The 21,088-nt window shown below is 51.5% G+C and overlaps 2 protein-coding genes across 16 annotated transcripts in view; one reads left to right on the forward strand and one right to left on the reverse strand.

The window, feature by feature from the left end:
• Kif1a (kinesin family member 1A) overlaps positions 1–5,527 on the forward strand; it is an 88,688-nt gene extending 83,161 nt beyond the window's left edge. For all 15 annotated transcript variants that reach the window (XM_045146724.1, XM_045146727.1, XM_045146725.1 and 12 more), the window contains 4 exons: positions 650–802; positions 1,244–1,436; positions 2,275–2,393; positions 2,868–5,527. In XM_045146724.1, coding sequence (XP_045002659.1) covers positions 650–802; positions 1,244–1,436; positions 2,275–2,393; positions 2,868–2,910 — 508 coding nt within the window. In that variant the 3' untranslated portion in view covers positions 2,911–5,527. The remainder of the gene's footprint in view (positions 1–649; positions 803–1,243; positions 1,437–2,274; positions 2,394–2,867) is intronic.
• Positions 5,528–9,813: 4,286 nt separating this feature from the next.
• LOC101616666 (aquaporin-12-like) lies at positions 9,814–16,727 on the reverse strand. The gene is made up of 3 exons (XM_004667770.2): positions 16,121–16,727; positions 13,755–13,871; positions 9,814–10,031 (listed from the first exon to the last, which is right to left on the reverse strand). Exons 1-3 carry the CDS (start codon positions 16,725–16,727, stop codon positions 9,814–9,816), a joined length of 942 nt encoding a protein of 313 aa, XP_004667827.1.
• Positions 16,728–21,088: the final 4,361 nt, after the last annotated feature.

Consider the following 21,088-nt stretch of genomic DNA (forward strand, 5'->3'; position numbering starts at 1 on the left):
GGACTTGATCAGGAATAGGACTGCAAGAGTGCAAAGGAGGGCTGGGGCTTAGCACTGTATTATGGGAAAGAAAGCCTTTAATCCTAGTACCTGGGAGGCAGAGGTATCACCATGAGTTCAAGGCCACCCTGAGACGACATGGTGAATTCCAGGTCAGAGTGGGCTAGAGTGAAACCCTACCTTGAAAACCAAAAATAGAAAATAGAAGAAGGACCAGCTGGCAAGAAGGGATTCAGTGGAAGGGCATATGTGGAGGAAAGGGAGCATGGTGGAAGAGGACTGTAATCATAGTATACATGTGGATGTTATTAATAAAAAAATTTTTGAAGAGGAAAAAAATCCTGAGACACACCTTGCTAAGCCTGGCAGTCCCCTGCTCACATGACTCCTGAGTCATCTTGGAAAGGGAGAGCAGCTAGATGCGCCTCTACAGGGGCATAGGGTGGGGAGCACCCTGGAGGGTGGAGTGCTCCCATAAGGCCTGGCAGCCCTGGAATGGTATGATCAGTGACCTGGAGGGTGGGCCCAGAAGCCTGGCTGTGGACACAGGCAGGTGATCCAAGGCTGCCCGTAGAGGTTGTAAGGAAGATGGAGCCAGGAGGACCCCCTGAGGAGCCAGCATGAGGCAATAGTATCTTTATGCTTTCAGGACCCCCCAGCCCTGTTCCCGGCCTGCCAGCCCAGAGCCCGAGCCTCTACCAGAGGTCGACTCTAAGAAGACCCCCTCCCCTGCTCGAGCAACAGAGGCAGACAAGGAACCCCAGCGCCTATTAGTTCCTGACATCCAGGAGATCCGGGTCAGGTGTGTGAAGGCTCTCTCTAAATCAGGGCATTCTGTCTCTGTACCGGCAAGGAACAGGCATGCTACAGTGACCCATGTGCAGGGCAGAGCTTGGTATGGGGGATGGATCCCTCACCTGTGTGCAGGGCATTAGTTGTGCATTAGGTGTCAGGCTGCATGGCCCATGTGCAGAGCTCATGATAGTCGGTTGGTTAAAAGAGTGGGGTGCTGGTAGGCACTGGGCACTGGCTAGCAACCCTGAGGCTGTTTAGTTCATCGCACTGATCGAGAAGTGGGCTGGTAGTCCTGGCTTCGGGCTTCCCATGGTGAGGTGGACTGAGTGCTTCTCCGTGCCATGCTTAGGCCATTTCCTTGGGGCCTAGCACAGAGTGGCCCCTGTGCTGGATCCCTGTTCCAACTGACTGCCCAGGGTCCAAGTCAGGAAATCTTGCCGCCCTACAGCCCGATTGTCTCCAAGAAGGGGTACCTGCACTTCCTGGAGCCACACACGGCTGGCTGGGCCAAGCGCTTTGTGGTGGTGCGGCGCCCCTACGCCTACATGTACAACAGCGACAAGGACACTGTGGAGAGGTTTGTGCTCAACCTGTCCACTGCCCAGGTGGAGTACAGCGAGGACCAGCAGGCCATGCTCAAGGTGCGACCAGGGCCCGACTTGGGTACATGGGCCCCCTGGGGAGGAGCCATCGTCCTCCTGTGTCCCTGCTCTCTACCCTGCTGTCCTGAAGAGGGCAGAGACTGGGTCTCTGTTTCATTGAGGCTGCCCTACTAACAGCTGCTGGTGGTGGGTGCACAGTCCAAGGGACTGGGTGAGCACTGACATTCTCCCATGCAATGGCCACTAGCCAAGTTCTGTCCTGGAGACCTTGAGACCGGTAGTAGGAGTCCTAGAGGAGATGCAGAGCCCAAGGTTCCAAAATGCTCTCCTGCCCCTGCCCTTGCCTCCTGGCCCTCCCCAGGCAAATGGTGTCCTGGAGATGTATATTGGAGCCCAGCCTTGTGCAGCTGTCTGGGGATAAAAGGCTCTCTAGGAGAAGCTGTCTGGGAGGCAGCTGTGGAACCATGTAGAGGATGGTTTATTCCCTGGGGTGGAAGTAGATGGTATGAGCTCAGCTTTTACCCTTCCCCAACCCAAAGGGCATAGATTTCAGCGAAGACACCCAGATGACAAAGCCAATTTAGCCAGGATGCTAGGGCGGGGACATGGTTGCTGAGAAGTAGACACATCCCTTGGGCATGCGGAGCAGGAGTCCAGCCCTAGGACAAGCTTCCTGACCCTGGAGGCTTCTGGAAGGGAACTGATGGCCCTGTGTGGTCCAGACAGACTATGTGCTTTGCAGAAGAGACTGCCTCACTTGCCACAGCCTGTGCTGTCACATATAGCCACCTTCCCCACCTCCCTCTCCCTGTGGCCCCTTCCTGGCAGTAGCAATGACTTCTACCACATCCTTCTCACCAGCAGCCTTTCTTTGCAGACACCCAACACATTTGCTGTGTGCACTGAACACCGTGGCATCCTGCTACAGGCAAACAGTGACAAGGACATGCACGACTGGCTATATGCCTTCAATCCCCTCCTGGCCGGGACTATTCGGTAAGGGCTGGACAGGCAGACAGGGACACACCATGTGGGGACCTAATGAATGTCTAGCCCTCCGGAGGAGTGGAGCCCACAAGGCTCTTGGGGCTGGGGGCATTCTTGATGATGGTGATGTCCATTCCCATGTCATTGCTGCTCATGCTGTGATAACTCCCAAGGAGATTCTTTGAATGAATGCTCTAATGAGTGGGCCTTGACTTCATGCATGGGAGACCATGTATGGGTGCACCCAGGCTCTGGTGAACAGGATCCACCCCTCCCTCAATATAAACTTGGTAAGGGTCGTGGGAGGACAAAGAGAGGACCAAGGCACCAAGACACATTGACATAGAGCAAGTCCCCTGTGTATAAAAAGTCCAGAAGGGACATAGAACATGTGGCGTGGAGGCCTGTTGGGCTACCCCTAGCTACTGAAGGGCCTGGAGGTCTCCCAGCCCTAATCACACCTTCTCCTCCTACCCTCCGCAGATCCAAGCTGTCCCGGAGGAGGTCTGCACAGATGCGGGTCTGAGCCAGAGCCTTCCTTCCAGCCAGTGGCCCAGCCTCTCCCCTTGCCCTCCTCCTCTGTCTTGTCATCTGCCTCCCAGACCTTCCCCCACCAGGGGTCGCCTTGCTGGGCCGAGCCGTCTCACCTCTGGCAGGGGCCTGCACCATACAACTGGTTGTGCCCCCAGAGGCTGTGTGTGTTGTCAGTTCTTCCAAAACTGTTCTGGATGGGGAGTTGGGGATGCCAGGAAGGCCAAAAAGGGCATAAGACCCAGGGTATTGCCGCCATTCTAATATTTTTTTAAGCATAGACAGACTTATAATTAATATACATTAGTTAGTGATGTTGAAGCAGTCCACTGAAAAATTAACTATAAGACTGTGTTCTGTTTATAAGTATTTATTTCTAATGCCTCCTGGTAGAGCTATAAGGTTCAGGTGGAGCCTTTCCCCTTCCCCTCCCCATTGGTTCCCACATGTGTCTCCAGCCTGCTAGGGGCAATGTGAGGGAGGTGTGTGGACAAGCCAGAACCGGCCCCAGGCACATTTGTTGAGGCACACCTGGATAGGGTGTGTGTTGGGGGAGCGGATTTCCAGGTCCTGTGTCTACAGCAGCTCAGAAGGTGGTGTGTACTACTTCTGAAGGGACAGCTCCCAAGATGGGGTGCTAAGGGTGATGCAGACAGCTTCTCCCCTGATTGGGAGGATGAGATAAGGTATGGAGACTATTCTGGGTAGGGTTGGAGTAAGAAGTTCAGGTCCTTGTTGAAGTGCAGACTGGAACCCCTGATTGTGTCCAGGCTGATGTGCAGGGACAGTCGATGTTCAGGATGGGGGTCTCTTTAAGTGTTTAAGAAAAGAGGAATGAGTAACAGAAGATTCCCAGAGGGTCTGTGATGAGCAATTCCTTACACCGTCTTCTCTCTCCAGGGGAGTAGGGTTTCTGTGGATCCCAGTAAGAAAACTCTCAAGGTGATGTGACTAGTCAAGCAGATGAGGGTGACTGCATGATGACCTTGATAGAGGGGCATCTGGGGGAATTTCCACACCATAGGCCCATTTGGAAAATGAGTAAACACACTTCAAGTGCATTCTTCCCTTTCCCTGATGGCCTACTGAACAGGATGCATTAGCATCTGGTCATTCCAGGCCCTTCCTCCTCCTTGGTCAGCTCTAGCTCTCATCTGAATGAGGTGGCAGGTCTGAATTTCCTGTCAGCTTGGGCTACAAGGGTGGTCACCATCATGCCCAGCCACCTTTATCCCAAGGACCTAGATCATCTGTCCTTAGCACTGAGTCTCAGGAGCGCATGTCTGTGAAGTGCAGGGTATAGCTTTCTTCCAAGATCCCAGATCAAGGTGATCACCCTAGACTGAGGCTTTCTTTGTCCAGAAACCAGGTGCCTGTGCTGTCCCATGTGGACTTGGAAGGCCAAGAGGTAATAAAAGTACCCTTTACAGAACCACTCTGGCTCTAGTGACTGACTCAAGGCAGGGAACAGAAGTAGATGGAAGGAGTTGCTGTAAGTGGACTTGTTCCCAGGGCCACATGACCCCTGGGAGGCAGATAGGCAGCCAGACCTTCCAGGACTGCTCAGGTCAGCCAACCTGAAGCTGTAGCTTGGAGGGCTCTGGCCCCACCCAGCACGTGGGTGTCTGAGGTCAGCCAGCCTGCAGAGCACCTGTTCCTGGGTCAGACTGTGAGAAAGGGAGGTACCCAGACTGTTCCACTTTGGCCCAGTGCTGTCTTGGTGGTGTCTGGGAGCCAAGGTGGGCTCTCTGCTCCTGTAGGAGGTCCCGAGTCAGAGCCCAGTAAGTGGAGTTGATGGTGCAAGAAATCTGTCCACATCTCAGGAAATCTGGTTTCTCTACATACACCCTGCCCCAAACTACCCCTGTATCACCTTAGCTGACATTACCAACAGCTGTGACATGTCACATTCCCTGCTGCAGAGGAAAGTCTTCCTAGCCAAGACTAAGTACAGAAGGTGAGGTGGATCTAGAAAGCCACCTCTGCCAAGCAGTTTTGTTTGGATGTTGTGGTCCCATTTTGGTTTGGGGAGATTACTGTTCCTAGAGAGAGTTACAGGAGGGGACTGGACTCCAGGTAGTTCAGCACTGAGGCTTCTGAGAGACCCAGCTGGTACCTGAGTAACATATGAGGCCTCCCACTTGAAAACAATCATGCCAACATTCAGCACACCCCTAGGACGACTGTACTGACTCACCCTCCCCATCATGCTGGTCCTTAATGCCCCTTGGGCACCTCAGGCTCACTGAATGTGGCTCCTGTTGCAGATGTGAGCAAGGTTGAGGTGTTGGTTTTCTGCCAGCTCCATCCAGCATGAGGATTTCACAAGGCACACTCCTTTACCCCTGACGCTGGAGCCATGTAGTCCTCCAGGATGGCAGTGGCTGTGGCCTGGGCCATCCTGAGTGTCCCTGAGGCTCAGAAGCCATGTCCCTGGCTTGTACATAAGTGGTTGCTGTGGGCACCCCTTGGACCTTGTGTTGTAACTATCTGATGTAATGACTAGTTCCCTGCCGTCTTACACCCGAGTGTTAGCTGTAGGCTCCTGTACTGTTTGTGTGCACCTAGGGCTCTGTCCAATTAAGAAATAAATGTGGCTCTCATGCAACACATGCCCATGGGTCTCAACTGTGTCTTTATTTATACCTCTGTCTGTTGAGTGGGGCTGAAAATGCTCACAGGTGCCTTTATATAGCACAGTTCAGAGATGGCACTGGCTCCCCAGGGACAGGGCAGGGAGGAGTAGCCTTTGGGGGCTGAAGGGGCAGATGGTGAGTGGGCTTTAAGGTTTGAGTGGTACAAGGGGGTACTGTCTTTAAGCCCTCCTGCTTCCCTTGGTAACAACTGCATCTACCTGAACCTGCCCCAGATGCCCTTTCCTGTGTATACCAGGCTCTGTGCCACAAGGAGGCTGGTCTGACCCTGCCAGGCACAGGATTCTGACTTGACTTGTTCTTTCCTCTTTACTTTAAAAAGAATTCCACAGTAAGACAAATACACAGGGAATTTTTATTTAAGTGTTGAAGTAATGGTGTATTCATGAAAACTGCACTTCCTCTTCCCAGTTGGTCATACTTTAAAGTCCAGTCTCAGCATCTGAACAGCAATGACCCTGCATTGTGGCAGCCTCTCCTACAGAGGATCAGCACAGGCTGGGGCTCAGGCCAGCCTGGCACTGCCATGTTCCAAATCCAGGCGCCAGCGGGCCTGAACACAGTTCTACCAATGGTGGTAGTGTATGATGGTTCTCACGTGCAGCCAGTTGAATTTCTGGAGGAGTTGTCCATAGCTGCCTGGCTTCCCCAGTGCTGACCCCCAAACCACTTCATGCCCTAACTTTCTTCTTCTGTGCTATTTTGCCTGCTCCAAACCCATTCTCAAGTAGAAAGGTAGGGCAAGTGATGCAGTTTTCCTACAAGTTGATTGTGCATACACTTTACATTTTCTGCAAAAATAAAGAATGTGTTTTAGGATGTGAGGGCGATCAGGCTGGGACATCTGTCACTCCATTGATTGCCAGGGATGATTCAGCTGATCTGGCTGGCTAGGGGGGTATCCCTTTCCTCCCTCACTGCTCCATGTACATCCCTCCCAAAGTTGTGCGCTTGATTGAAGAGAAGGACCTTCCCTGAATAGAAGAGGACTGGTCTTTGGTCAAGGGCATACAAGTAGCTGCACTCCCCTGCTAGAACCTCTAAATAAGCTCTCAGAATGTGTTTTATTTTGTCAACAAATCAATCTATGACATTTTTAAGGCTTGTCAATGTCACTCCATGGATACAGCAAGTATCCTACCATCAAAGACTGAGCACATATCTTGCATTTATGGGACAATTACCTACCTGAAATTGTGTGTAGATGTCTGTATCTCTATGTGCATCTGTCTGTATGCATGCATGTACAAATGTGTGTGTGTGCACGTGCACACACACACAGCTTTCCATATATCATGAAGTTGTTCTCTCAGTGACATTGTTATTGAGCACCCCAGCACTCAACACAGCTTCAGTACAATCAAGAGGTGAACAAGAGAGCTGTGAAGCTGCCACCGGCACAGCAGGACAGACTGTTTCACAGCCAGAATTGTTTAACATTTAAAAGTAGAAGGCATTCACTCTGAGGATGGAAAATAAAGTATCATGAATGCATAATCCAATCACATAATTTACTATCAAGTATTATGCAGTATATATACTGTATGTTCTAGATTTGTGTATGTGTATATAGATGCACTTGTATGTGTATGCATGTGGAATTTAGAGGACAACTTTGGGCTTTTTTGTTTTTTACAAACATTTTGGGTGGTTAAGATGCTTGCCTGAGAAGCCTAAGGACTCATCTTTGACTCTCTAGGTGCTGTATAAGCCAGATACACAGTGATACAAGCATACAATGTTGAACATGTGCACAAAAGGGCACACTTATCTGGAATTTGATTTCAGTAGCTGGAGGCCCTGGCATGCCAATTCTGTCTCTCCTTGGGCACCTCTCTCTCCCTCTCTCTCTCTCTCTTTCTCTCTCTCATGCACACGCATGCACACATTTTTTAAAAGGTCAGTTTATTGGGCTTGCCTCAAAAAAAGAAAATATTGTATTTACTTATTTGTGAGGGAAAGAAAGAAAGAAAGAAAGAAAGAAAGAAAGAAAGAAAGAAAGAAAGAAGCAGTTAGAGAGACAAAGAGAGGATGGGCATACCAGGGCCTCCAGCCATTGCAAACAAACTCCAGATGCATGTGCCACCTTCTGGCTTATGTGGATACTGGGTAATTGGTCATTGGGCTTTACAAGCAAGTGCCTTAATCACCCGAAATATATCTTTAGAAAACAAGCCCAGATTCCATATGCATACACATACAAGTATACACACACACACACACACACACACACACACACACACACACAAATCTAGTACATACCGTGCCTTAACTGCTAAGCCATCTCTCCAGCTCAGTTTTGGTTTTGTTCCTTGGATGCCAGCTACCGTTTTTAAAATTATTTATTTATTTATTTATTTAACAGAGGAAGAGGGAGGGAGGGAGAGAGAATGGCCACGACAGAGCCCCCAGCCACTGCAAATGAAGTCCAGACACGTGTGCCCCCTTGCGCATCTGGCTAATGTGGGTCGTGGGGAATCCAACCTGGGTCCTTTGGCTTTGCAAGCAAATGCCCTACCCACTAAGCCACCCCTCCAGCCCACCAGCCACCTTTTTTGAAAGAAAATCTCTCATTGGCCCAGAGCTTGCCTAAGTAGGCTAGACTACATGGCTAGTGAATCCTAGGGATTCTCTTGTCCCCAGCTTTCCAGTGCTATAAGTATGCAGGCTTACATCAGCCTCACCATGAACATGTCAAGGGGGTCCTACACGACGCATTGTGACAGTTTTGATGTTGTCAAACAATAGGAAGTATTTAGCACATATAGTCGTGCAAACCACAGCCACATGCACAGTCTGCTATTAACCAAAACACTTCTACGTGGCTCATGGCTGTGTTTGAGATCCCACTCTTTTGCCATCTGTTCATAATTCTAACTTTTAATTTGTCTTTTAGTTTTTGTCATATGTTGCTTTGCCTTGTAAAAGTATGCCTTTTAATTTCATTTTCATGTATATGCATGTGTGTGCAGATGCACATGCATGCATGTGCCTGTAGAGGCCAGAAGACAACATCAGGTGTTATTCCTTAAGAATGCCATCCACGTTGGCTGAGATAGGGTCTCTCATTAGCCTGGAGCTCATAACCAAATTAGACTGACTGGCCATTGAGCCATGGGGTCCTCCTGCCTCTGCTTCCTCAGCACTGGGGTTACGGGCATGCACTACCACACCCATCATTTGTGTTTCCTGCCTGGAGCTTGCCACCCAATGGTTCTGGGTTCCGTGGGGAGCCTCACGGCTGCTGGCACTTCACCACGACACCAGGACTGACTTCCTTGACACCCACAGCATGTGCACCCTCATAGTTCCCACCGTGGACATGTGTGCAGGCCACAGGTGCTCTGTGCTGCCAGCCACCTGGGGTCCAGAGTGGCCATGAGGAGCTACCCTCTCTCCCGGGCTAGTCCCTCTACTGCTGCAGCAGCTGTGCCACCACCCCAGCCCAGGTGCAGCCACAGAGGCCAGCAGGGACCTGGCAGGTGACTCGAATGCACCACCATTCCTGAACACTCACCATCCTGGAGCCCTGCCAGGCATCTGAGGGCTGCACTGGCTGTCTCTCAGGTCCCTCCCAGTAGCTGCTTAGGGACCTGGGCTCCTTGTCACCTCTCCCCAGATTGGTCACACCATGGAAAGGAAGGAGGAGGCTGGTACTTCAGACCAAGCAGCTCCTCTGCTAGGCTGGGTAGGGAGAGGGACTTTAGGAAGGGGTGAAGAGGGCCTTCTTTTGCTCCCATTGGAGGCCTTATCAGAATCCTTGGGAAAGTCTCAGGGGGTCTCCTTGTCCCCTCCTCCAGTCCTGCCCCTACCACAGATCAGTTAACCCAGGGACTGCTACAATTATAAGGGTTTACCTGACTTGTAGGACAAATGGCCATTGCCCTGAGGGCTAGACCTGCACCCTCTACTGCAGGCTTCATTGCCATCCTCAAGGTCCCCAGAATGTAAACCTCCCTTACCTGTGGGTGCCTAAGCATGTCTCCAGCAGCCAGGCCCAGGTCAGTGCACCCTGGGCTTTTTTCCTATCCTCGTGGGCCTCACTTTATTCGTTCTGTACACAAGAGGCATGAAAGAGCCTATGGGAGATGAAAGAGACTCACCCTTACCTGTCCTTCTAGAAGCCTCTGTTAGGTCTAGGGAGACAGGTAGGTCTTAGCAATGGTTTATTGGCCAATAGTTTTCTGGGGAGAGGATCCCAGGAATCCTGGAGCCCATCCAGGGGCTGGTCCCTTGGGGATGTCTCACTGAGTAAGGTGGCTCAGCTGGAGCCTTGCAGCTGCTGTCCTGGCTCGTGCCAGCTCATGGCCACTACATGCCTTTGTGGGCATCTGGGTGTCCACAGAGCCTGGGGCCAGCCTCCCTTTTGGGGTTCGGTACTTGTTCTTCTGCCGGTAGAGCAGGTTTCTCTGGAAAAGGCGGGGAAGGTGTCCCTGGTGGAGAAAGACAGCCAGGACCATTCCTGAAGGATATAGGGTCAGAGATCAGGGCAGCGTCAACACCCCACCAGACCTTCCCTGCAGGGCTCCTGTCTGGGCCCTGGCCTGCCCTCTGCTGCCGGGTTTCTTCCCCAGATCCCTGCCCTTGGCTCTGAGGGCAAGCTAGCCAGGATCCCATGGGGGCCTGGGGTGCTTCCAGACCGTGCTCTGGGGAGACCCCACACAAATGTCCCAAGCCATAACCAGGGCTGCTTGGCCGCTCTCTTCAGACTACCTCTGAGGGTGGCATCAAGGAGGAGCTGCTCGCAGGTAAGGGGCCGCTGAATGCAGAAGTGCAGAATTGGACTGGAGCTGCAAAGCTCACCGTGTGAGTGGGGGCTGTGTCAGTCCCTACACTCTGTACAGAATCCTATGGCCCATCTGGCCTCCGGGTCACTGGGAGGGTCAGTTCACCAGGGCAGGAGGAAAGAATAGACTTAATCTGTGGTGTAGTGACCCCCACTGCAAATTCACTTCGTCCCATCAATATCAGGGTGGCCTGCTATTCAGAGCCCACCAGTAGCAACCTTGGCTTCTGAGAAATAACCCCAATCCTACCGATGCCCCATGCTGGCCTTGATCATATCCTGAGGCAAATGTAGTACAGTGCAAGGCAAGGCACCTGCTTAGGGTCTCCCAACCAGCCGGGTTGGCGCCGGTTCCTGATCTCTACCACTAGGAGACGCTGTTTTCCAGCCTCCTGTTTCTCAATGGCAAATTCTAACTAAAGTTCTAGATAAAGAACGTTTCTAATAATATACAATGGAATAAGCATAGTGTATAGAATACTGAATTTGACAACAGATTAATGAATAAATGAACAAATGATTTCAAAAAAAGATGGTTTAAGTTTGTGTGAGGCGTGGGGCTGGAGAGATGACTTAGCAGTTATGACACTTGCCTGCAAAGCCTAAGGACCCAGGTTTGATTCCCTAGTACTTAAATAAGCCTGATGCACATGGTGGTGCATGTGTCTGGAGTTCATTTGCAGTGGCTGGAGGCCCTGGTGAACCCATTCTTTCTCTATCTGCCTCTTTCTCTCTCTTTCTTTCAAATAAATAAAAAATTATTTAAAAAAAACAAGACCCTCATAATAGGAGAAAAAGATGATGACATCAAATTAAAAGAGAGACTAATGGAGAGAGGGAGGAGACCTGACAGAGAGCAGAGTTATGAAGGGGAAACCAGGGGAGGGGAGGGAAATACCATGGTTTGTTGTTTGTAAGTATAGAAGTTGTCAATAATATATATATATTAAAAACACACCAAAAAAAGATGGTTTAGGGACTGGAGAGATGGCTTAGTGGTTAAGCGCTTGCCTATGAGGCCTAAGGATCCCTGTTTGAGGCTCGATTTCCTCAGTACCCACTTAAGCCAGATGCACACAAGGTGGTACATGCATCTGGTGTCCGTTTGCACTGGCTGGAGGCCCTGGCATGCCCATTCTTTCTATGTATCTGCCTCTTTCTATCTCTGTCATTCTCAAATAAATAAAAATAAACAAAAAAAGTTTTTAAAAAGATGGTTTAAGTGAATTGTGTGGGGTATCATTACTATGGTTTTGCTAATTGGACATGTCAATAAATACCTATGTTTGTTTCCATAGATTAGTACTGCTCACAACCTCGAGCACACAAACTTCTTTATGCAAGTGGTAGAGATGAAGACAAAGATGCTTGCATGGTAGTTACCAAGAATAAGCAACTAAATATAACTACACCACACCCTCCAAGGCCCAGGGAACATCTGGAAAGAGGGTACAGAGAGAATATAAGAGCCGGAGGATGAAAGTGAGGTTGCAGAATGCTGTCTTCTAGATACATCAAGTCACTCGATTTGTGAATTGGGTAGGGGGTTTCCTGCACATGAGTGAGCCTGTCAATATTTCACTGTAGATGGAGGGAGCCCGTCAAACTCCACACCTCCCAGAGGACACAGTGAGAACTGATGACTGCTGGCAAGGGGAGTCACACCCCATAGTGGGGTACCCACTGCTGGGTTGCCCAGCCCCCAGTAAATAACCTCCTCCCATGATTATGCAAGTAACTTTAATTTAAATCAGTGAATCAAAAAGAGAAATAATAAATGAGACATGGCAGCATGATGTAGATCCAAGGGGGTGAGAAGAAAGGTTATGGTGGCAGGGAGGGGGGAAGAGGCAATTGAGGAGAGTGGAATCAAAAAGCACTGTAGCCAGGCGTGGTGGTGCATACCTTTAATCCCAGCACTTAAGAGGCAGAGGTAGGAGGATCGCTGTGAATTTGAGGCCAGCCTAAGACTACATAGCAAGTTCCAGGTCAGTCTGGGATAGAGCAAGACCCAACCTTGAAAAATCAAAGCATTGTATATATGTTTGAAAATGTCAGAAACAACAACAAAGACAGATGGTTTAAAGTGTACTGGAACACCTGTCATTTCAGTAATTCAGAGATAGAGGCAGGAGGATCATGAGTTTCAGGCCAGGCTGACAAGGTCAGAAATAAATACCCCATCATCAGGGAGTGGGGAGTGAGGATGAAGGCTTTCAGAAAACACTGTCCCTGCTGTCCCTGGGGCCTATCCAGAGTTTGCCTCAAGCTCAAAGATTCATGGAGGAACCCTAGGGCCAGGCCCCATGTGTGGGGATGAGGATATAAATATGAAATAGTCCACAGGGCTATTGCCCATGGGAGGACATGTGTGGCAGAGGGCTGAGACCCGTTTTTCTAACATAGCTTATAGGACTATGAAGTAAGTACCCAGCCGGGCATAGTGGCGCATGCCTTTAATCCCAGCACTCAGGAGGCAGAGGTAGGAGGATTGCCATGAATTCGAGGCCACACTGAGACTCCATGGTGAATTCCAGGTCAGCCTGGGCCAGAGTGAGAACCTACCTCGAAAAAACAAACCAAAACCAAACCAAAACAAAACAAAATAACTCAGGTTACATAGGTGGTGGCCCATCACAGTTGCCATCTAAAGTTGATGTCTGTGGGGACATGGAGCTCTGGCCTCCCTTCTCCAGGGCTGAGGTTCTGCCCTGCACATCTGCCTGTGTAAAGGCATGGACAACATGGGGTGTTGAATGCCTGGGGCCAAGCCAGGAAGAATGATCTCCACCTGGGCTCCAGGGGCCAGAATTGCCCAGATCATGTGGTTAGGGATAGCTGGCATCCCCTCCTGAGGCCGTCTAACCCAAGGCTTTCTCTGCTGCTCCTCTGCCCAACCCTGAGGACACCCTCAGTCCTGAAGGTGATGGTCCTCTTTATCTCCAAACATAACCTCCATGCCCAAAAGCTCTACCAGTGCCCAGCAAGATAGCCTTGGTTGGGATGCTCAGGGGATGTGGGAAGCCCTCCCACTGTGCTCTGTCCTTCTTGTCTGCACCGCACGACCCAAGGGTCTACTCGTCCATAGCCACCCTCCATTTTCATCCCTGGGCCACCCTACTGGTCTGTGACAAGGTACAAAGAGAGGACCATCACAGCACCGCCCTTCACTGTCTACACTGCAGAGAACAGAACAGACCTGTACGCTCCTGTGCTTTCAGGACCTCAGTGAGCTAGGAAGGGCGGCAGCACTGTGATGCTGTCTCCTCTTCAGCTGCACACGCCTGTGGCAGGAATGCCCCAAGGGTTTGTCCCTGCCTCCAGCCACCACCCAGACCAGCCTTGCCCACTGCTTCCCAGGAATCTAAAGCAGCCCAAGGGACACTCCCCCTGCCTCACCTGTCAAAGGGCCCAGCCAATACACCTGGCAATATTCCAGCAAGGTGTTCCCGGAGCAATGAAAGGTGACAGAGGCAGCCAAGGCAGGGTTGAAGAAGGCCGATGTGTAAGGCCCAGCTGTGAACAGAAGCACATGATTTTCATAGGCTAGTCCTGCCTGCAGCTGCCAGTCCAAGCCAGGGCCAAAGTCACCCTCTGAGATCACACTGTCAGGGCACAAGCCTGGGCTCTCAGCACTGGAGATCTGGAAACAGTCGCCCTCTTCTTAGTGTGCTGATAGTCCCAAAGGAACAAGGACCATACAGCCAAGGACAAAGGTCACAGGGGAGGAGCTAGGAAAAGAGTTTCCCCAGGGATGTCCAACACCCGTCCCCATACTTCACCCTAGGAGAGACTCCTACGTCAGCAGTTCACCTCTCCAACACCCCCACATCCTGGAGGAAGTCCCTGCAAGAAATGAGGCAAAAAGGGAGAGAGAAGGGAGGAAAAAAGAGAGGAGACAGAGAGAGAGGGAGAGAAGAGAAACAGGCAGAGATGGAAAGAGAAAGGAGAAACCGAAAGGGAGAGAGAGGGCTGGAGAGATTGCCCAGCAGTGAGAGGCACTTGTCTGCCCAGCCTGACAGCCTGGGTTTGATTCTCCAGGACCCACATAAAGCCAGATGCACTAAGTGGCACATGCATCTGGAGTTTATTTACAGTGGCAGAAAGCTCTGGCATGTTCATGCTCACTCTCTCTCTGTGTCTCCTCTCAATATTTTTTTTAAAAACAAGAAAGGAAGAGAGACAGAGACAGACAGGAAAGAAGGGAGGGAGAGAGGGGTGATAAAGAGAAAAGAAAGAGATAGTGACGGAGAGGAGAGAGACAGACAGAGATGAAGGGAGAGAGGAGAGAGACAGAAGGTGAGAGGCAAGATAGAAACAGAGATGGAGATTGGAAAGAGATGCAGACACAGGGGGAGGAAGAGACAGAGACAGGGAATGACAGAAAGAGGGGCAAGACAGAGACAAGAGGAGTGACAGGGAAGGAGGTCTGGGGGAACAGCAAAGAGGGCACCAGCCTGCCGGGCAGCAACAGGGAAAGATGGGGCAAAGTGAGTGGTTGAGCCTATCAGCACCTTTCTTTCCATTTCAGGAATCTTTGCAGTGCAGCTGGCAGGTAGGGCAGAGATGGGCCTTAGGGAAGGCAGGGATAGGGAGTCCAGAGCCTGAGCTCCAGGGAAGGCAGGATACAGCAACCCTGCTATGCGAGGCTGGTGCCTTGGGTCTCAAGGTTGGAGGCAGTGCTTCTATCATAGAATCTTCTGTAGGGCCCTACCCTCCCTTGTCTCAGTTTCCCCATCTATACGGGGTCTCTGGAGGCCACTTCCTGAGGTCTTGCTGGTCTGGGTCATCAAGAGCCTGCCCTATGCTGGGTAGTGTGCTCAGCATTGCTCCAATTGCTGGCTTGGGCTTCTTGGGTCCCTAGCCTCCTGGAATGAGACTGGGGAAACCTTGGCTCTGGCCTTCTGTGGTTTCCCCAGAGCCTGCAGCTCACCTTCATGTGTCACCCAGCTGGGAACTTGCTCAAGAACAACCTCCCTCCCTCAAGGTGGATCCTAGGCCAGTGACTGAAGTCTACACAGTGAATTCAGAGTACTGGCCTTGATTCAGACCAAGCTGACTCCTGGGCACCTTCCACAGGACATGAGGGAGCCACAGAGCTTGGTTAGTATGCCAGCCTTGCGGGGCAGAGATCACAGGAGTGTGTGGGTGAGGAATACTGCTGTCTTGGGGCTGGGTGGAAAGGGCGGGGCCCAAGGAAGAAGAACCCAGATTGAGTGGGGGAGGGAATATGATAGAGAGTGGAGTTTCAAAGGGGAAAGTAGGGGGAGGGAGGGAATTACCATGGGATATTGTTTACAATTATAGAAGTTGACAATGAAAAAAATTAAATGAAAAAAAGAAACCATCATGAAACTGTCACCATAGTGGGACATAGAATTTGGGGTCACCTGAGTCTGTATCCTCAGGCCATGAACACTTATATTTGCATGAGAATAAACTATTTCATCTTCAAACAAAAAGAAGAACCCAGAGAACTGGTCACCCTTGGTGGGTGTCAAGGAACTCAGGGGCTCCTGAACCAGAGCTGGAGCTAGACCCCAAGGAGCTGTCCTGCCGTCCCACCTGCCCCAAGTATATGCTGCCTGTGACGAACAGATCACTAGCAGCTGGAGGCAGGTAGCTGCAAGGGGACATCCCTAGGTCCACCTGCCAGGAGCCCAAGAAGTGGCCATCTCAGCCTCTAAGGACTGATGGGCTCCTCGGGCAGGAGACCCCCTTCTGAGGGTCCTTGTGGATGTAGTGGCAAGGAGAGCAGGTCTCACCTGTGTAGGCTATGACAGTGACCAGTAGGGCCACAGCCAGCACTCTGTAGATGGGAAGACTGTGCCGCAGGCGGAGGAGGCTCAGGTGGAAGACGAAGGCGCAGGTGCCCTCCACCAGTGCGCCGTGGGGCACGGATGTCCGCAGGGCTGAGCTGCAGTGTGCAGCCATGAGGCTTTGAAGCAGGTGCAGGTCACTGAGCTCCCAGGCCCACAGGCTCCGAGTCAAGGAGCAGGCAGCCTGTGCACCCAGTGCCTGGGCAGCCAGCTTCAGCAGCGTGCTGGGCAGAGATGCCTCTGCCATGAGGAACTCCTGCAGGGCCACAGCAGGGTTGGCCGAGGCACCATCAAAGGTGATCCCATGCACCAGGAAAAGCAGGAAGACCAGTGTCAGCAGCAGGTCGGGCCCAAAGCCTCCGGCCCATGGGCCCAGCTCCACCAGTGCCCGCATCTCCAGGCAGCAAGCTGCCAGCTGAGCTGCACCTGCCACCTCCCGTGCAAAGCTGGCATAAGCACCTGCTGGGAGCAGGGTCTTGGATGTCCTCCTGGCCACCTCACAGAGGGCACAGATTGCAAAGAAGAAGGAGAGGGACACGTTCAGACCAGCCATCAGCCTGGCATCCACGAGGAGCTGTGCTGAACAGACTGGTGACGTATGGGAGGCTGGTGGGCCCCACAGCCCAAGGACAGAGGAGCTGTTGGAGAGCCTACCTGGCCACTGGGAATGCCACACCTGCACTCCTCACTACCAGCCCCACTGGTCACCAGGCCAGGTGCAGCTAGGAGCGCCCATGGTGGCCCCGCCCTGCCTGGCGTCCTCCCTGGGCTGAGGCACCCAAGCCACACTCACCTTCTTGCCAGCCCCAAACACTGGAGATGGGCCACCCCTCCACAGCCTCCACTAGCTCCATGACTCACACCCAGGCTGGTGCCAGGCCCACAACACCTGTTTTCCACCCAGGCCACGGTCCCACATCCCCTTGCACCTTTGTTATGTCCCCTCCTGGACAAGGCCCCCAGCTCTGCTTTCCCTTGGAACCACCTGCCACTAGCATCTCCCAAGAGGTTGCTGCAGCCCTGGGACCTGTTATATTGACCTAGTCCCTTACACAAGGTGGTCTGCCCCAGCAGGGGGCTCTGGCTGGACCTCCAGGCCTACAGAAATGAGCCAGTTCACCAAGGCTTTTTCTGCACGGCAGTGCACATCAAATAAAATGCATTTATTTTCTCTTTTTTGCCTGTTTGTGTGTTTTGTGTGCATGCATGTGTTTATGAGGACTTGCATGTGTAAGTGTGTACACACCTGTGTGTGGAGGCCAGCTGTTGGGTACGTTTTTCTATCACTATTTTGTTTGTTGTTTTTGTAGTTTTTTCAAGGTAGGGTCTTTTTCTAGCCCAGGCTGATCTGGAATTAGTCTCAGGGTGGCCTCAAACTCATGGCAATCCTCCTACCTCTGACTCCCTAGTGCTGGGATTAAAGACGTGTGCCACCAGCCGGGCGTGGTGGCACATGCCTTTAATCCCAGCACTAGGGAGGCAGAGGTAGGAGAATCGCCGTGAGTTCGAGGCCACCCTGAGACTACAGAGTTAATTCCAGGTCAGCCTGGACCAGAGTGAGACCCTACCTCAAAAAAACCAAAAAAAAAAAAAAAAAGACGTGTGCCACCAAGCCCAGCTCACTATTATTTTTAAACAAGGTCTCTCACTGGTCATTTGGATAAGCTAGTCAGCAAGTTTGGGGATCTCCCTGACTCTGCATCTCTGGCACTGGGATTACAGGTGTGCCCCAGCCCCGCCATTTACTTGTATGTTGTGCATTCTATTTAGGTTCTCATGCTTGTGCAGCAAACACCTCACTGACTGAGCCATCAGCTCATCCCCAAATAAAACACATTTCTGAGAAAAGCTGTAAGTAAATGTTGAACAAAATGGCTGGCTGAACTTGATCACCTGCCTGAGGTAAAAGGTAAGGTCCTATTGCTAAAGACACCATATGCTGCTGACAGAGAACACTGGGTGATTTGGCTGAAATCTGGAAGGAAGCCAGTTCCCAGGTGGTTAGCTCCACATAGTGCTGGAAAGCACTGCTGGGGAAAATAGCCAACAATGTTGTGAGCAAGCTGGGGTGGGGCACTGCTATACGAAAGCAACCTGACAAGATGTACGCACCTGTGCCGTGGTGGCACCCAGCCTAAGTGGGTAACCAATGGCTTTCTGACTAGCTAAGAGATCTGCTCAGTGGAAAGGAGCCCATAGCTGGAACTGGGAACCAAGTCAGAATCCTATGGAGACCAAGAATATGGACTCCAGTGAGAAGCTCCCACTAGTTTTTGGCCAAAAGAGAGGTTACACCCATCAACATCTCTTCAAATTAACCAAATTAACAATGCTTACCCCCTTAAACAATGCTAATCTCACTCTATTGAAGAATGGGTTTCTCTCTCTCTCTCTCTCTCTCTCTCTCTCTCTCTCTCTCTCTCTCTTTCTCTCTCTCTCTCTCTCTCTCTCTCTCTCACACACACACACAGAGTGAGTTTTTCTTTTCAGAAGATGAAGAGAAAGAGGATAACCAAAATCTATCAACAAGACAAGGATAGCTGACTCCCTGGCAGGAGATGAACCACCCCTGGCACAGCAGCCAGAGCCCAGGGGACACCACAGAGGAGATGGCCAAATTGAGCAAGAGGGCTGTTTCCATGGTGAGCTGACAACCTGCGCCAGGGTGATGGAGACAGACACTGAGGAGACTCAGAATGCACAAAGCAGAAATCCAGAAGCTGCTGAGAGCTCAACACCAAAGTAAACTTAAAGCACCGCCCCCCTACACACACACACACACACACGGCTCAGGGGATTTTGTGGAAGAGGGGTAGAAAGAATGTAAGAGCCATGGGATGGAGAGGTTATATTCAGAGGCAATGCCTTCCCCCCGCCCCCTAGCCACAATGACTGCTTCTCTCTCAGCCTATAACCCACAACTCCATGGTGAATACCAGCATTCCCACCAAGGAGGGCCTTCAGTGGAATGGGGGTGGGGAGGAGGGGAATGGTGGTACCGATACATGATGTGTCCATACAAAGTTTTTACATAATGATTTAAAAACAAATTGCCAGCTAATAAATGCTGCTGCTTCCTACAGACCCGGGTCTTGTTGGTCCAGGGAGAGGACCTGGGTCATGTGGTGGAGGATGATGGTCTGCACAACTGCCTGACCCTTCACCTTGTGCTGAGGCATGGTCAATCCCCTTTTGGAGGACACATTGCTGAGTGTGTCTTCCAGGAGATGGGGATGCTGTGGGAATGTTTGTATTGGGTGCTGGCCAGGCTGCGAAAGTGCAGTCTGGAAGTCACGGCCTTGGGGATTACCATCAGGACACCACAGTGGCACTGCGCAGGGACAGAGGAGAAGCAGGTGCTCGGAGACGGCTGGGGTTGACATCCAAGGGGTGCTGGGAAGGGCCATGAACCTCTTCCCTCCTGGGCAAGTGGGAAGGACACAGATCCAGACAAGCTACGTATCCTGCCCCAGAGGGGACATTTCTAGGAGGAGTGAGGGAAGGTGAGCTGCGATTGAAAACCAGGTCGAGGGGCTGGGGAGGTGGCTCAGTGGGTGAGGCATTTGTCTCACTGGTGTATCTGGACTCAGACCCCAGAACTCATGTAAAAGCAGGGCACTGTGGTGGGCATTTGTGATTCCAGCAAGTCTGAAGTTAGCTGGAGGTGAAGGCAAGAGGGTCTCCTGGAAGCTCGCCGGCCAGGTAGTGTGTTGAGCACGGCAGTGAACAATGAGAGGCCCTGCCTCAGACAAGGTGGAGGGCGAGGACCACATCTGCTGCTTTCTCGGATTTCCACATGGGTGTCGTGGCTGCTGTGCACCTGCCCTCAGACATATGAACACTGCCCCCCCAAAGATCAATAAATAAAACCAGACTGAGGACACTATTCAGGGTCCCAGCACAGGGTGCAGTGTGGAAGGAGGCAGGGCAACCAGTCAGATGGAGACTGGTCTCCAGCTCGCCTGCACCCCAGCAGGCAAGCACAGGTTCTCAGCAGGGCCCTACATGCCCCATGGGGGCCATCCAAGAAGGAGACACGTGACTGTACTTCCACTTGCTCAGTCAGGTCCCTGGAGGTCCCTCTGGGTCACAGCTTCACAGACCCTTCCACTGCTCAGGAGAAGGCCTCCCTCTCCTTCTTTCCCAGTTGTAGGTTGTAAGGTGAGAGGCCCGAAGGCCTGTCATGGTCAGAATCAGTTTGCAATCTCAGAGAGAAGGTACTGGCTGCTGATATGAGTGGCAGGTAGCAAGCCAGCCCCGGCTGTACTGACCATCATCAGTTTCTAAAGCTTCTAATCCCCAGGAGATGAGGCCAGCCACACCTGTGCGGTGGGCTTCTGCCTGGCATGTTCCAGCACATTTAATGTGGAGGGTGGAAACCAGGGCCGCGTCTCCTGACCCAGAACCAGTCTAGCCACATGCCCAGAAGCTTCTCATCTCTGCCACTCCTTCTCTCCCTCAGAGGGAGTTGGTGCCCACAGCCTGCCCCTTGCGTATGTGGGGAGACTGAGATCCAAGAGGGACAACCTGCTCAAGGCCAAAGGGAAGGGAGCAGCCTAGAGGACCAAAAGTCCACTTTGTTTCCAGGCTCCATATAAAGCTTTGGGTCAGGGCTGTAGGAATGGCTTAGTGGTTAAGGCATTTGCCTTCAAAGCCAAAGGATCTAAGTTCGATTCCCCAGGACCCATATAAGCCAGATGCACAAGATGGTGCATGTGCATGGAGTTCATTTGCAGCAGCTTGAGGTCCTGGCACACCCATTCTCTCTCTCTCTTTTCCCCTCCCTCCCTCCCTCTCTCCTTCCTTCTCTCTCTCTCTCTCTCTCTGTCAAATAATAAATTAATTAATTAATTTAAAAAAAAAAAAGGCATGTGCTGCCATTATGCCCAGCCACAAAAAAATTTGAAAAAAAAT

The sequence above is a fragment of the Jaculus jaculus genome, chromosome 4 (assembly GCF_020740685.1).
Source record: "Jaculus jaculus isolate mJacJac1 chromosome 4, mJacJac1.mat.Y.cur, whole genome shotgun sequence".
NCBI lineage: Eukaryota > Metazoa > Chordata > Mammalia > Rodentia > Dipodidae > Jaculus > Jaculus jaculus.